The sequence below is a fragment of the Sarcophilus harrisii genome, chromosome 4 (genome assembly GCF_902635505.1).
Source record: "Sarcophilus harrisii chromosome 4, mSarHar1.11, whole genome shotgun sequence".
Classification (NCBI taxonomy): Eukaryota; Metazoa; Chordata; class Mammalia; order Dasyuromorphia; family Dasyuridae; genus Sarcophilus; species Sarcophilus harrisii.
The window spans coordinates 311503181-311520685 of NC_045429.1; the positions used below are offsets into that span (position 1 = coordinate 311503181).

Consider the following 17505-nt stretch of genomic DNA (forward strand, 5'->3'; position numbering starts at 1 on the left):
TAGAAGAGAAAGAGAAAGAGAGGGAGGGAGGGAGGGAGAAAAGGAGGGAGGAAGAGAGAGAGAGAGAGAGAGAGAGAGAGAGAGAGAGAGAGAGAGAGATTTTATAATATAGTTGGGGAGACAGATCACACATCAGAAAGAGAAGCTGGTGAGTGGAAATCCATCGAGTATAAAACAGGGAATTTCTGATGAGATAAGAAAAGAGCACTACTCTTTCACTAAGAAAACCTGGATTCTTGTCCTAGCTCAAATAATTACTAACACTGCAATACTTTACTGTCATGAGACCAGCAAACTCCTACTTGCTTTTCCCCTAATTCTGACCATTTAAAATCATAGATCTGCTCAGCTAAAACCTTCCCTCCCTACTTTTCCCTTGCTACCACTTCCTTGTTTTCTTATCTCTGCCCACTTCAACCCATACTTCAACCCTAGCCTGGTTTTGTTGTGATTTCTTCTTCATTCTTCACAACAAAGGATGAAAAAGAAAGAGGGGAAAAAAGAAAGCAGATATCAAAATTAAATAATACATATGCTAAATTTGGCAGTAAGTGTAATTGGAAATCCCTGTTCTATCACTTCTAAACTTCTGTTCCTCTTAAATCTCTTCTTGTATTCCTATTTTGCACTTACATAAATTTGATTTCCTGAAAAAGACACTATTTCTGGTCATCCTCCTTAGTAACTGATGCAGATTTTTTTCCATCTCCTTATATCCTTTTCCCTCTTTCAGTATTCAATAAACATACATTAGACAGTACAAAAGAAAAGAAAAATGTAAAATGAAACATTTATCATTTAGCTTTGTGCTCTTGATTTCCCAGAGCATTGGTGCTCTAACTTGTAGGTAAACCCTTTCAAAGGTCCTGTGAAATTGAAACTATTCTCATAATAATACTAAGATATTTTAATTTCTAATTCAGTAAATACCAATAGATATAATTCACAAAAACAAGAGCTTTATATCCTTGATTTAAGGAACCCTGAAAGTAAAAATAAAATTTAAGAACCACAAACCTAAATTCTTGTAAATTTCCTGAGAATGCCATTGTTTTAGATCTAGTAATTTTAGGAAATACACATTTTAATCATATTTGAATAGACAAAGTTATAAAGATGTCTGATTCAATTATCCATTAAAGTCAAAAATTTTATGGGAACTGTGGACTTAGAATAATTCATTTCTTCCTCTGGCATGTACAATTAGTTTTCTTGGTAACATATAGAAAGGTTGGTGATTTGTGTGGGGTTATTTTATAGCTTCCTTCTTTTTTTTAATTATAGTTTTTTATTTACAAAACATATGCATGGGTAGTTTTTCAACAAAACCTTCCTTTTCCCTCCTTCTCCTCACTCCCTCCCCTAGATGGCAGGTAGTTCAAAACATGTTAAATATGTTAAAGTATATGTTAAATACAATATATGTATACATATTTATACAGTTATCTTGCTGCTCAAGAAAGATCACTTATAGAAAGAAGATAAAAAAAAAAACCTGAGAAGGAAAACAAAAATGCAAGCAAACAATAATAGAAAGAGTGGAAATACTATATTGTAGTCCACACGCATTTCCCATAGTTCTCTCTCTGGATGTTATAGCTTCCTTCTTTATTGAAGTTATTGTTTAATGATTTTTCAGTTGTATTTGAGTCTTTGTGACCCCATTTGGAGTTTTCTCGACAAAGATACTAGAATGGCTTGCCATTTCCTTTTCCAGCTCATTTTACAAATGAAGGAAACTGAGGCAAATAGGGTTAAGTGACTTGTCCAGGTTTACACAGGTAGTAAAAGTTTGAGACAGATATGAACTCAGGAAGATGAATCTTTCTGAGTCCAGGTCTATCATTTTATCCATTGTGTCCATTGAAATTGTTAATTAAATTAATTGATTTTTTCTGGCTCTCTAGAGTTCTCCAACATCTTATTGGTAAAAGCTGTTGGTTCTTTTTTGCTTGTATTTGTTCTCCTCCAGACAGTGCTTCTGACTTTTCAGACTTTAACATCACGAGTCATTTGTAGTCTCACCCAAGAACATCCATCATTCCCTGAGGCCTCCTGACTTTCTTCCTCTTCTGGTTTATTTCTGACTTTGCAGATAAACACTTGCTATTTCAGCACTTCAACACTTATTTTCCATCCCTTTTGTGTACTGTCTTCCCCCAATAGATTGTAAGTAATTTAAGACCAAGGATTGTCTTTCTTTTTGCTTGTATTTATTTATTAGAATTTTTTGCTTAGTGCTTGGCACATAGTAAGTACTTAATAAATCTATATTGCCTGATTTATCCTCAATTTCTTTTTCTTGTTATCATTAGCATTTGTAATATTATATTAAATAATAATTGTGTTAATAGATATCCCTGCTTTACCCTTAATCTTATTGGAAAAGCCTCTAATTTATCCCCATAACATATTATTCTGGAACTTGATTTTAAATAATAGTGCTTATCATTTGAATGATTAGTGTTTTAAATTGAAATGGATGCTATATTTTCTCAGAATCTTTTCCTGTATCTTTTGATGTAAGCATTTGAGTCTGATTGTTTTTTATGAATATGGGGTGTTATTTTTATAGTTTTCCTCATATTGAGCCAATTTTGTATTTCTAGTATGAATATAATTCTGTAATTAATTATTTATGATTTTTATATGTCACAATAACCTATTTGATAATATTTTATTTAAAAAGTTGTGTCAATATTCCTTTGGGATTTTAATCTAATATTTTCTCTATTTTGTCTCCCTCTGGTTTAGATATTAAAAGATCATATTTGCGTCAATGAAGAAATTTGATGAAATCCTTTCTTATTCTATTTTTGCAAATAGTTTATGGTATGTTAGTGATATATCACTACTAAGTAATATGAAATGAAATATTATTTTAATGTTTGATAGAATTTACTTATAAATTCATCAGTTTTCAGCTTTGTTTTTTTCAAGTTCATTTATTCAGTTTATTTTTCTGAGCCTGAATTATTTAAATTCTATATTTCTTAATCTAGGCATTTTAATTTCATTTTTTTTCCAAATCCAGCCATTTTATTTACATTGCTATTATTTTACATTGGCATTACATTATTTTTGCAAAATATTACATTGTTTTGCTAATGTATGATTGGACAAAATCAGGCAAGGTAATGGTTTATTTTATTAGTTTTTATTATTGATGAGCTCTTCTTTCTCCTCCTCTTTCTCTTCAATTCAAGAGTCCTCAAACTTTTTAAATAGGGGGCCAGTTCACTGTCCCTCAGACTTTTGGAGTGCCAGATTATAGTAAAAACAAAATCTTTGTTTTATGGTACTTTAAGTAGCCCTGGATGAGGGGGTTAAACGTCCTCAGCTGCCGCATCTGGCCCGCGGCCATAGTTTGAGGACCCCTCCCGGGTCTTCTTCCTCTCCTCCTCCTCCTTTACCACTTTCTTTCTTCTTCTTCCTTCTTCCTTCTTCTTCTTCTCCTTCTCCTCCTCCTTCTTCTCCTCCTTCTTCTCCTTCTCCTCCTCTTCTAACTTCTTCTCCTCTTCCTCCTCCTCCTCTTCTTCCTCTTTTTTTCTCCTCCTCCTCCTCCTTCTTCTTCCCTTTCTCCTCCTTCTCCTCCTCCTCTTCCTCTTCTTCCTCCTCTTTTTCTTTCTCCTCCTCCTTCTTATTCTACTTCTCCTTCTTCTCTTTCTCCTCCTCCTGCTCCTCTTCCTTCTCCTTCTCCTTCTTCCTTCTTCCTTCTTCCTTCTTTTGCTTTCAATTTTGTTCATCTCTTTGATTTTTTAGAATTTTGTTTTTGGAGTTTAATTTTAAAAAACAATGCTTTCCTAGTTTTTTAGTTTTATGCTCAACTAATTGACTAATTCTTTCCCATTTTTGTTATGAAAGTCTTTAGAAATACATATTTTTCCATAAGAACTGCTTTGACTATATCCCAAAAGTTTTTATAAATTGCATCATTGTTATTTTCTATGACAAAGTTATCTATTGTTTCAACATTTGTCTTTGATCCAACTATTGTTTGGATTAAATTGTTCATTCTTTAATTTTTAATGATTTCTTTAAAGGCAATCTATGAAATATAATGTTTAATATTTCTACTTTTCTGCATTTCTTTGTGAGCTTTTTATGTTCTAATGCATAGTCAATTTTTGTATTGTACCTTCACTATTAAGTAATATGCATACATTTTTCATTTTCTTTTCCAATTCAGTATGTTCCAAAGACCTATAATAAGTAACTTTTCTAAAATTCTATTCAGGTTCTTAACTTATTTCTTGTTTACTTTTGTTATAATTTTCTAGGTATAAAATAGGTACATTTAAGTTCCCAATTATGATCATTTTACTGTATATTTCTCCCTATAAATTGTTTAACTTTTCCTTTATTTAGATGCTATGCCATTTGGAGAGTATAAATTATGTGTTGATATTTATTCATTTTTTAAAACTAGGCAATCAGAATTAAGTGACTTGCTTAGAGTCATACAGCTAGTGAGTGTCAAGTGTCTGAGACCAGATTTAAATGCAGGTTCTCCTGACTCCAGGGCTTGAGCTCTATTCATTGTGCCATCTATCTGCACCTATTTATTCATTTTCAAAGGTACCTTTCAGCATGTTTTAGACTTATTGTTTATCTTTTATAATCAAGTATACTTTTAGTATTTCCTTATCTGAGAACATGATTGTTATACTTGTTTTTTGAGTTGGCCTGTGAATCTTTATGCTTCAAATGTGTTTCTTCTATACATATGGTTAGATTATGCTTTCTAATCCATTCTATCGTTTTCCATTTTGTGGGTGAATTCTTCTCATTTACTTTCATGGTTATGATTGTTAGCTGTGCATTTTTATCTATCATGTTCTCATATTGTTTTCCCTCTTTTTCCTTCATCTCCCTGTTTACTAAGAAGTGGATGGCGAGTTTCCTCAGTACTAGTGATCTATAGTTGATACAATCTGCTTCTTCTCCCCTACTTTCTTTTTTCCCCCCTTTACCCAAACTCTACAATTATTGACCTCTACCAAAAACATTGGTAGGCCTTCTGTGATCCTTGATAACATTAAGAATGTGAGAGGACATATTTTTTTTTATTTATCCCCTTTTAGAATGTATATACTTCATCCTTATATAATTTTTTTCAATTGCTCATTATAAACCTAACTTTGTATTTCTTTTGACTTAAGTGTTTGCATTTCAAATTTTCTATTCAACTCTGGTCTTTTCCTCAAGAATTCTTTCAAGTCCTCTTTTTAAAATTGCAGATTCATTTCCCCCTCTGTTAGATCATATGCTTTCATCCATTTAGTTACTCTTCTTGGTTGTAAGCCTTTATGTTTTACTTTTTGGAATGCAGTTTTCCAAACTCTTCTTTTCTTATGCTGCCAAGTCTTGTGTGTTCTTGACTACGACTCCCTATCTATTTACAGTATTTTTAAAATTTGACTCAGAAGCTCCAGAATTTAGCTATGAGGTTTCTGGCATTTGGGGGTTTTCTGTCAGGAAGGGGTTAGTAGTTTCTCTATTTTCACTTTGGTAATTCAATTTCTAATAGTTTTGGGTAGTGTTCATTTTCCAAGTCTCTCCTAGTTCTAGGCTATTCTCTAATCATCTGTCAAAATGATTCTCTTATGCATCACACTTTTATTCAATAAATTCTTATTGTTCCTGATTACCTCTAGGATTAAATATAGAATCCTGTTAAAATCCTTTAAATTTTAAAGTCTTTCATATATTGGTCTCTTTCAATCTTTCCAGTCTTCTTATACTTTACTCTTCTCTATGTAGAATACTACACTTATTCAGCAATTATGACTTGCTGTTTCTCATACATGTTCCTATCTCTTTATTCAATGACCTATTACTGACTAACCCTTATAGCTAGAATACTCTTTTTCCTTATCTCTGCTTATTAGTTTCCCAGAATTCCTTTAAGACTCAGCTCAGATTTCATTTTCTGCAGGAAACTTTTCCTGACCTTCCCTCCCCCTCCCCCCAACTACAAGAATCTTTCTTCAGGAAAGAAACTTTCTATGTACATTGTACAGATTTTGTATTTTTTTTCTTCTTGTCTTTACCATTAGAGCATGAGATATTTTTAGGAAAAGACTGAATTTTTGCCTTTTTCTGTACCCCCAGTGCTTAAAACAGTACCTGATACATAGGAGATACTAATTAAGTTCTTTATTTATTAATAATTTCTTGAAATAGAATATCCATGGGTTTGTTTGTTTTTGGAAGGATATAGTTTTTAGCTAGTCTGATGATTGTTATGTTTTCTTTCCTTGACAAGTAGTCTAGATTTGTTATTATTGAAAGGCGATAACATTTTATTTTATCAGTTTTCATTCTTTTGACTTTATTTTGTTATTTATTGTTGTCTCAAGGAGATCTTGACTTCTCTGGACCATTCTCATTTCCTTCCTTCCTTCCTTCCTTCCTTCCTTCCTTCCTTCCTTCCTTCCTTCCTTCCTTTCTTCCTCCCTCCCTCCCTTCTTCCCTCCCTCCCTTCCTTCCTTCCTTCGTCCCTTCCTTCCTTCGTCCCTTCCTTTCTTCTTCCCTTCCTTCCTTACTCCCTTCCTTCCTCTCTCCCTTCCTCCCTCTCTTTCTCCCTCCCTTCTTTCCTCCCTCCCTCCCTCCTTTCCTCCTTTCTTTCCTCTCTCCCTCCTTCCCTCCCTCCCTTCCTTCTTTCCTTCCTTCCTTTCTCCCTTCTTCTCTCCCTTCTTTCCTCCCTCCTTTCCTTCCTCCTTTCTTCCCTCTCTTTCTCCCTCCCTCCCTTTCCTCCTGGAAGATGGCTCTTTCCATCACAAGATCATTAATTGGCCGGAATCACCTCACTATTAAAAAGAGCCATGTCCATCAGAATTGCATAATCTTGTTGCTGTGTACAATGTTCTTTTGGTTTTACTAACTTCACTTAGCATCAGTTCATGTGAGTCTTTCCAGGCCTTTCTGAAATCATCCTGCTGATTGTTTCTTATAGAACAATAGCATTCTATAACATTTATATACCATAACTCATTCGGCTATTCTCCAACTGATGATCATTCACTCAGTTTCTAGTCCCTTGCCACTACAGAAAAGGCTGCTACAAACATTTTTGCACATGTGGGTCCTTTCCTCTTTTTAATGATCTCTTTGGGATAAAGGCTCAGTAGAGACACTGCTGGATCAAAGAGTATGCAAAGTTTTATAGCCTTTTGAATTGGAAGGTGAGTCTTGATTGGGTATTTCTGGTGACACTTTTGTGAAGCTGTTAGAAATGATGCTTGTTACTTCTGTGATGCTGAGTGAAATAAGCAGAACTAGGAGAATATTGTATACAAGTAAAAGCAACATTGTGCAATAATCATTTCTGATAGACCTTGCTCTTCTCAGCAATACAATAATCTAAAACAATTCCAAAAGACTCATGATGGAAAATGCTATCCATGTCCAGAGAAAGCACTATGGAATCTAAATGTAAATCATACTATTTTCACTTTTTTTTCACTCTTATGATTTTTTTCCTTTTTGTTCTGATTCTTCCTTCACAACATGACCAATGTGAAAATATGGATAATATGAATTGCACATTATAACCTGTATCAGTTTGCTTGCTTTCTTGGGGAGGAAGGGAGGGAAGGAAAAAAAAATTGAAACTGAAAATCTTAAAAAATGAATGCTGAAAACTATCTCTACATGAAAGTAGAAAAAAATAAAATACTATTAAGTGGAAAAAAGAAAAAAGTTTGTGTTTGATTGCAAAGCTCCATCTACTACTAAGTAGATTAGTATTAAAGAATTAAACTCCCTATTACCATTGATTAAGAAGACAATGTAGTCTTTTCATGCTATAGTTCTCTATTTTTCCTTTTCACTCTAATATCTGAAGATTAAGTGCCTTTCTTCTAGATAAAGCTGGTACCCAAAATTGTGCTTCTGAACCCCTGTCTTCCTGTCACCTCTGAAATTTTGTCCCTTCAATTAGTCTCTCTTTCATAGTCAGTTTCTTCTTTTATTGTGTCCTTCTCTACTTTCTACAAACTTCAAATCTTATCATTTTAAAAATATTTTTACTTATGACAATTTGCTTTTGTTCTTTTCCTATATCTTTCTTTCCTTGCAGTTAATTTTCTAGAAAATATCATCTATATTTATTACCCTCACTTCCCTTCTTCCCATTCATTTCTTAATTTCTTTCCATTCTGGCTTTCTGTCCAAACACTTCACTGAAACTGCTGTCTTCAAAGTTGTTATTGATTTCTTAATTGCCAAATCTGACGCCTTTTCTCAATTCTTTGATCTTAACAAAGCTTTATACATTTATTCTTGGATATTATCATCTTTGGCTATTCTGGTGCTCTCTAATTTGTCAGACTACTCTAAAATCTGTTCTGCATTATTAGATCCTGCTCCCTAATCTTGAGTCTCTTCCCAGAGGACTGTTCTGGACCTCTTCTCTTTTCATTGACATGGAAAATAGAACATTGGGTTTAAAATCAGGAAGACAAATTCAAATCCAGCCGCAGGTGCTTAGTAACTATATGACACTGGATAAGTCATTTAAATGATCTCAGTCTCAATTTCCTATAAAACAAATGGAGATAGTAACACCTCACCTCACAAGATTTTTGTTAGGATCAAATGAGATAACATATATAAAACATTTTGCAAATGTTAAAATTCTATATAAATATTACATCATTTTTCTCTTTCTTTGTCCCTTCTCTCTTGGTGATCTCATTAACTCTTATGAATTCAATTATTATCTCTTTGCAGATAGCTTCAAATTTTATATTTGTTTTTCTTAACCACAGTTCATCAGGTACAATAGGAAACCAACAAGATAGTTTGCCAAGAAAGTTAAGCTCAACTTATTTTTGTTATTGCAGCTGTTTTTAAGACTCTCCAGGAGAGACCTAGATAGAGAGAGTTCCCATTCAGGAGGCAGTATGTTTGTCCAGGGCTAAGGTACCAAAATTTGGAAGCTTTAGAAGCTGACAAATATTTAGCTCTCAGTTATTCAACCTGGCTATCTCATCCTTGGATTATTCTTCCTAGAATCATAGAATTTTAGTTAATAGAAATATCTGATATCGATATCTTAACTTTGACATTAGAAAAGGTTCTCACTGTAGTATCCTTAAAAATGGTCATCTGCCTCCTGAGATAGCCTATTATACTTCTGGACATTTCTAATGGCCAAGAAGTTTTTCCTAATATCAAGCCCGAATATGCTTCTCTCAAACCTCTACTCATTATTCTTATTTCTGTGACCACTGACAAAACAAAACAATCCAAGCAAAACAAACTTAATTCTTCTTTCACATGACAGCTCTTCAACTATTTGAAGACATCTTACATATTTCCTTCAAGACCTGTCTTTTTTATACTTTCAAGCTTAAAGAATTTTCAAGTGAAGCATGATTTCTGTTCCTTTGCATCAACTTGTTTCCTTTTCTTTTTGTTCTCTTCACAACCTAATCATGTTCACTGGCTTTTCTAGCCCAAAAATAAGCAATGAAGCAGAAAAAAAATTCAAATATACCTATCTTCTCTGTTAAGAATGTGTGACGAGGGAACATGCTGAAATTATTGCTAAAAACAGATAAATCTCCTGGGATAGAAGCTACTTGCCAGGAGGAACTGAAGCACTGGAAAGGAGTTTATGTACATACTGGTTCAACAACTCAAACTTGTGGTCTTTTTGAGGGGTAACAAGTGACTGAAGAAATAAAAATCCTTCTTATGCAATTTATTGTGTGGGATAGTCAAGTCATTGTGAAATCTTTTAAACTACCTCCATATCCCTTTCAGTTTTATCTTAAGATCTTTCTTGATTCTTCCTAATTCTTGTTCTAAAAATTTTCATAGTCCTTCATTTGTACTCATGACCTGTATACATGACCAATGTATACATAGGCCAATGTCAACTCAACATGCTCTTATGCATGCATTATGGTCAGTTGGGATCCTGTCTCATCTATTATTACTATTGCTATTCTTATAGCCTTTTAGAGTTTCCAGAGTACTTTCCTTAGAATAACTCCATAAACTAGATAGGTATGCCAGTATTCTAAATCAATAGATCTGTGATCTAACTAATGCAGGCATTCTCTTGAATGATGATCACAATCCATAATGCTTATTTTTCTCACGTGATTCTTGTCCATGTCCTCTCAGAAATCTGTCATTGGAGAGTTATACCTAACATGAGGAGGATCTAGAATTCTTAATCTTGCATGAATACTAATGCACAGATGAAGCACTGGGACTGGATTAAGAGTTCAAATTTGGACTAGTTATGACACTTTGGCAAGCCAAGTCTGCCAAAGTTTCCTCAGCTATAAAATGAGGATAATAATAGTACGTACTTCATATAGATATTTATAAAGTATAACATTTATATTTTATATTTATATTTATAAATATTTATTATTTATATTTATAATATAATATATATAATATTTATAAAATATTTAGCATAGTCTCTAGCACAAAGGAGTTTCTTGATAAATATTCCTTATTATCCTCATTTTGCATATGAAGAAAGTGATTATCTTGAAGATTAATTGATTTTCTCAGAATATCAGAGATAGGATCCAAAGTAGGTCTGCTGTCCAGCAGTCTTCTCAATATGTCTTGCTATATTGTAAACCCTTTGAGGATAAGAACTATATTATTTATTTGTGTATGATATATTCAGAGCCTCCAGGCAAACAGTATGGTATAGTGCAAAGAACATTGTTTCTTGGGTCAGAGAAAGTGAATTTAATGATTGATGGTCACTAGCTATATGAATTTTGACAAGTCACAACCTCCTTAGGCCTCAGTTTCTTAATCTGTAAAATGAGAGAACTGGATTAAGTGGCTCCTAAAATCCTTCTTATCTTATTGTAATCCTATCCCAGGGAAATCAGGTGGGTTGAGCAAATTAAGCACATAGTAGGTATATAAGATTATATCCATTATGTGACTATCTAGTAATTGTTAAATGAATGGCTAAATCAAGTCAATGAATGACAAGCTTGGCAGCATGAAGCATTTTTCCCCTCCATTAGTTAAAATTTCCCTTTGTTCTATGTCTACTATCTCTATAATATTTTTTTAATGATTTGTGTGGGAAGAATAAAGGAGTGTTGAAAAGAGATAGAAAATGTAGAGATAATGATTTCTGAAGGCAAGGATTAGGGCCAGACTCATGTGGGCAACCTAGCTGTAAGTCTCAGACTTGACTTTGACTTCCATCTGTGGCTATAAGCAAGTATCTTAATCTTAGCTTGATTTTTCACCTTTAATAAAAAATTTAGGACAGAATAGGGAAGTCTTTCCCTGGGGAGGATAGGAAAAGAGGAGGTTGTGAAAGAGAGAGAGAGAGAGAGAGGCTAGATTCATTAGCTGATGTTCATGCTTTTCTAGTGGTAAGTATTAATAATTAGCCTTTAAAATCCCTAAGAAACTTTATATTAGAAACAATAAAGAAAATAATTTCTATTTGTTCCTTTTGAGGGGGCATATTTCTTCTTAAATTTGTACCTTCAAATTTCTTATTTTATCTGAACCAATCCGAAATTATTACTTTTAAAGAAATGAAACTGTTTAGAGTTCTAACCTCAGTAGCTTTAAAAAGAAAATCGAGGAAAGTCTCTGAGAGAATCCAGTTTAATAATAATAATAACAGCAGCTAACTTGTTTTTAGCCCTTATTATGTAACAGGGACTGTGTTAAGTAGTTTATAATTTACATCATTTGATCCTCAAAAGAACTCTGCAAGGTAGATGAGGTTATTATGCTCATTTTACAAAAGAAGAAACTGAGGCAGAAAGAGATTACGTGACTTGCTGTGCTTTATGAGCAAAGCAGAATTGACTTAGCTTAGAAGAAATGCAAGATGTACAAAGTTAGAACAGCCATGCCAAATGTTCCTAGGGACTATTTGTGTCTGACCTGTGGCAGAGTATTCCAAACTTGTATTGATCTGATTAGCTGTGGTCAGACACACTGTAACTTGACTCTTTGCATAGTGATATACAATTTACTATGCTAATAATTCTTTTTATTCTTAATGTTGATAAATCTACTTCTTCAGCCCTAACTTTTGATTTGAGCTTCTGTCTTACATCTCCAACTGCATGTCAGATACCTTGAACTGAATGTCTTATAGACATTTTAAACTTGACATGCTCAAAGCTGAATTCTTTCTCTGTCCCCCACAAGCCTTTCTCTCCTTCCCACTTTTCCTATTTCTGCCAAAGGTATCACTATCTCCTGGCTCCCAGGCCCACTTGTGCCCTCCACTCCATACCCAATCTTTTGCCAAGTCCTTCAGTTCTACCTCCCAACATTTTGAACATATACTTCCTTATTTTCTCTAACTCTTGATGCATACCTTCATCATCTCTTGCCAGACCCTGCAATAACCTTCTGATTGGCCTCTCTACCTCAAGTCTCTCCCTACTTCAGTCCACTCTTTACTCATCTACCTAAATGAAGTCAGTCCCTCTCATCCCTCTCAATAAAATACAGGATTTCTTAGCACCTCTGATGAGCCATTTCAGTTATGTCTGGTTCTTCATGATCCCATTTGGGATTTTCTTGGCAAAGATACTGGAATGGTCTGCCATTTCCTTCTCCAGATCATTTTACAGATAAGGAAGTACAGCTAAGAGGCTACCCAAAGATACATAGCTGGTATCTGAGTCCAGATTTGAACTCAGGAAGATGAGTGCTCCTGACTCATGCTTGCCATTTTATCTCTGTGCTACCTAGCCATCAAAATTCTCTATTTGGCATTAAAAGCTCTTTATTAACTGCCTCCCACATGTGTATCCAATCTTCTTTCACCTTACTCCTTTTGTCATCACATATTCTCTGATCTAGGGTCACCGGTCTCCTTGTTCTTCCTCATAAGAGACACTCCAGCTTCTAGCTAATTTTGATTAGCTGAGCCCTATTCCTGTATTTTCTTTTCTCCTTCTATTGCTCGCTCTGTCTGCTTTCAAGTCCCAACCAAAATCACCTTCTGTAAGAAGTCTGTCTTGATTCTCCTTATTATGAATTCTTTTCTTATGAATTATCTCCAATTTATTGTATTTCTGTACAGTTGTTTGCATACTTCTCTCCCCATTAGACTTAGTTCCTTGAAAGCAGATAATGTTTGGGGAGAATTTAAATGTTTTTACTTATTCTTTTTTTTTTTTATATTCTCAGCTCTTAGCCTCTGGCACATTGTAGGTACTTAATAAATGTTTGTTGACTGACAGTGAATGGTTAAGTTAACTTGTAGCATCAAACATATATCTTATTAGTGCACTAATTAAAATAGCATCTGTCATAATGCTACTTCTAGTTGAATGGAAATACCTATCCTGTTATATTCTGAACTGCTCTGCCTTCTTCTTAGTCCCTCCCTGAATGTCTGATTTTAAATTGATGTCCTTTATATTTCTCAGAGCCTCTGCCCACTGACTTTGTGAATGAAGGAGCTATTGGCCTCATGCTGATTTCATTTCCCACTCTGATTTCTTACTTAATTTTTGTTCTCAAGGAGTCTAAGTTATAATTAGTTTAAAAGGACAACTTTTCTTTTTTTCTAGTAATTTCTAGGCTTGTCTAAGCCCAGATTCATGATAATCTGGTTTTCCAACATCTCTTTAGATACTTTTTTAAAGGAACCATGTCAGATTCAAAAGAGACCACAATTCCTTTTTTCAAATGCTACAGTATATGTAAAGTGTATGATCCTGGACAAGTGTTTTTATATCCCATGGCCTTTTGGTTCATCTGTAAAATGAGGGAGAACCAAAGTTCCTTCTAGTTCTAGACTTATGATTCTTAAAAATGTTGTATAAATGTTAGTTGTTGTTTATTATTATCATTATTCCATATTAATAAGAACATTTTCATGACAATTTTTATATAATAGCATCATTATTTCAAAGAATAATATCTTAGTGAAGTCATTCCCCTTTCTTTCTCCTCCTTTCCTTCAAGGCTGGCAATGTGTTTTTGAAAGATTATTGTTTTTTCCAGTCCTTGTTAATCAGGTCATTTGGAAATGGTATCATTACTATTTTGGAGGCAAAGAAACTGATGTATAGGTTAAATATTTGAATAGGGAAGAAAACATCTGTTGTCATGGAAAAGTCATTCTTTCCCAACTTACTGAATAAAACACAGCTGTGCTGGCAATTTTGACTCTAATTTTCTTCTTTAATGTGTGTGTGTGTAATGGGTGTGTGTTTGTATATTTTCAGAAAAACGTGCAAAAGAAATGAAGCACTCTACCATCTGGAATTTGAACCTTCCCTCAATGTCCACTGCATCCACCAGAACATCCAGGTGCTCTGCAGCTGCCTGAACTTATCTCATAGGGAGCGGCACCCCAAGCAGATGTGAGACTAGCCTCGAGTTCAAATAACATGTTTGTTATTTTCATAACTGTATAGCTGAGTCATTTTCCAAGTGACTGTGATAAGGAAACTGCAGAAGAATGTGGGGTTAACAACACTTGGAACTATATGCCCTGTTAAAAAAAAAAAAAAAAAGAAGGAAAAAAAAAAACTGGATTCCAGATGTAAACTTCCAAAGTCAATGTAATATGTGCATCCACATGTCTGGTGAATGATAAAAGTCACTGACAGGAAAAGTAAGGCCATCTTGTGAGCTTCCAACTTCCCTAACTCCTCACCTCCCAGAATCACAATCTGTTAACTTCATTCTTGGTGTTGCCACAACCCAAAGGGAAATTGTTTTCTGGGTGCTCCTAATTTTCCTCTGCCTCCTAAGGGACTTCGTTGTAATTAAGGCAAGTAGCAGATACCTAAAGGAAAGACTTGGAATAGTACCACCTGTTTCTCTGCCCCTGATTACATGAATCCAACTTCTTAAGACTATGGAGATACTTTTCCTGAAAGTTTTGCTGCTGGGTGCAAGTTTAACAGGATTGTTTTATTCTCTTGTGGATTTTTGTTTCTATGGGTATAGAGGTCTTGAGAAGCCTAATTTTGTAATCATTTTGGCTGATGATATGGGATGGGGTGACTTGGGAGCAAACTGGGCAGAGACGAAGGACACTCCACAATTGGATAAAATGGCTTCAGAAGGGATGAGGTGAGTCTTAACAAAGAGAACAATCCTTCTTTCTTGACATCTTTTCAATTGTCTCACACTGGGTTTAGGTTTAATCAAGAATTTCTGGAAGTATAAGGATTAAATCTATGTTTAATAATTACATGGTACCCATTCTATCATCACTGACCCATCTCATATTTAATATATACCATCTCATGTTGAAAATGATCTCCTCTTTAACATAAACAATTCAATAGCATACCCTCAAACACCCATTTGGCCCATATGTTGTTGAGTGATTTCAATCATGTCTGAGTCTTCACAATCTTATTTGGGGTTTTCTTGGCAAAGACACTTGGTGATGTAATCTAATCTGTGTTTTTGAAACCTAATTTTGGTATCTGTATGGAGGATAGATTGGACAGGGGAGAGTTTGGGGACAGATTAATTTGGTGGTTATTGCAGTAGTCTAGGAGATTGGAAATGAAATGACAGTTCATTTTACAGATAAGGAAACTGAGGCAAACAGGGTTAAATGACTTTCTCAGAGTCACACAGTTAGGAAGTATCTAATGTCATGAATGTCTAAATGTCATAAACATTATTGGGAAGTTGTCCTGAAATGAACCAGTCTATCCATTAAATGCTGGCTCTAAATAACTTTTATCATTTTATCCTACAAACAAATGCTGATAACACACATCTGAACATCAGTCACTCTTGGATTTCATTTTTGTCTGCGTAGCTGATAAGCTAACTAGGCCAGAGAAAGTCGATCTTCCTCTATTTCATTTTTTTCTGATCTGCAAAAATAGAGTTGGTAAAAGTTTCCAACTTAGTACAACACAGAAAGTCTTCATAGAAATCCTAACTAATTAATTCTTTAAATCCCTAACATATTATCAGATAAATGCTGATAATACTTAAAGCCATAGTTACTTGGGGCTTTTCATTCTGTTCAAGTGTTTCCCTCTGAGATGTTCTCAACCAAGACCAAAGTGAGACCACAGGGCCCTTTATATAATATTTTTATTGACCTCTTCATTTTTTTTCTCTAATAAAGTACTCATATCGCAGTGATCATATGATAGAAGTGAAAGAGGTGGCTGACTGATGTTAGATTATGTCAAACTGACAATTTTTGAGTTGTTTTGTTTTTATTAATTGATTGAATATCCAATCAAATTTAACAAGCATTTTTAAAAGTACCTACTATGTTGTGCTATGTTATTATGCTCCTATGCCCAAGCCGCTGTATAAAGGAAATACTTCTTTCACTTGAGGAATTTATGTTCTAATGGGGCGATAAAATATACAAACAGATAATTTAAACCAAGTAATTTCAAGAGGTGAAAATGTTAAAAGCCCTGGGAGACTGGGTTCAGGAAAGTGCTCATTTATAAAGTGGCATCTAAATTTTACTTCTATGAGGTGTGGCAAGGAGAAAGGAGGACATAGTTTTTTTTTTTTTTTTTTTTTTTTTATCTTAGAAGCCATTGCATGTATTTGAATAGAGAATGGTGATGTAATCTAATCTGTGTTTTTGAAACCTAATTTTGGTATCTGTATGGAGGATAGATTGGACAGGGGAGAGTTTGGGGACAGATTAATTTGGTGGTTATTGCAGTAGTCTAGGAGATTGGAAATGAAAATCTGAACTAGGGTAAAAAGCTGAAAGAACAGAAAAGTCATGAAAAGTATATGAAACATACTTTTAGAACTGCTGTCATTACTAATTTTTGCTAGTCTTTCTCAATTCTCAAATATTCATAGTTTTTGGGAACTAGCAGACTTTATTCTATCTTGCTTGTTTATGAAATTCCAAAAACTGATTTGGGAGTATTTTTTGTTTGTTTGTTTGTTTGTTTGATTTGGGAGTATTTAATAATTTTCTTCCTGTCAGTAAATGCAGAGAATGGCAAATATAACACTAATTGTACTACATATTCTTGCATTTTAAAAACATATTGACATTTTTGCTTAAGAAAAGATTAAAATACACAAGGAGAAGTCATATGTACTAGGGCAGAGGATGTTGCTGCTTCCTCTAAAGAAGGTGACTCAGTGACCTTAACTGCTTCTCATCTTCTAGCACAAGGATGATTTTCTAGCACTTTCTATTCTTGTCTTCATTAGAAATGGGGAAGGAATAAAGAAGTGGAAGTATAGAGAAACAATACTTCCTCTTTTGAAGTGGGAGGAGAAAATTCAGGTTTCTTGAACTTTTCCTACCTTAGGTTGCTCCATCTTCATATTCCATGGAGCCCTCCTGTTTCTCTGCCTTCCTGGACTCCTTCCTACATACCAAACTCTCCATCTTCACAGGTTTTCTATCATGTTATTCCACTTTTTTTTTTTTTAGTTAAACCTTCCAGTGTTGCCATAATCTTCAATCTTGTAGCTCTGGTTATATCTTGTCATCTTAGTAAGACATGGCTTGAGAGAGATCTGAGACTAAAGCATCAATCAATAGTC

The 17505-nt window shown here is 34.2% G+C and overlaps 2 protein-coding genes across 6 annotated transcripts in view; one reads left to right on the forward strand and one right to left on the reverse strand.

Moving 5' to 3' along the window:
* Window positions 1-17505, forward strand: part of ARSG (arylsulfatase G) — a 194940-nt gene that overhangs the window by 81688 nt on the left and 95747 nt on the right. For 3 of the 5 annotated variants that reach the window (XM_031965688.1, XM_031965687.1, XM_031965691.1), the window contains exons 2-3: window positions 2755-2832; window positions 14214-15069. In XM_031965688.1, the coding sequence (XP_031821548.1) occupies window positions 14852-15069 (218 nt within the window). In that variant the 5' untranslated portion in view covers window positions 2755-2832; window positions 14214-14851. The remainder of the gene's footprint in view (window positions 1-2754; window positions 2833-14213; window positions 15070-17505) is intronic. The other 2 variants (XM_031965689.1, XM_031965690.1) reach the window with 1 other exon arrangement.
* SLC16A6 (solute carrier family 16 member 6) overlaps window positions 1-17505 on the reverse strand; it is a 93423-nt gene that overhangs the window by 73664 nt on the left and 2254 nt on the right. The window lies entirely within an intron of this gene.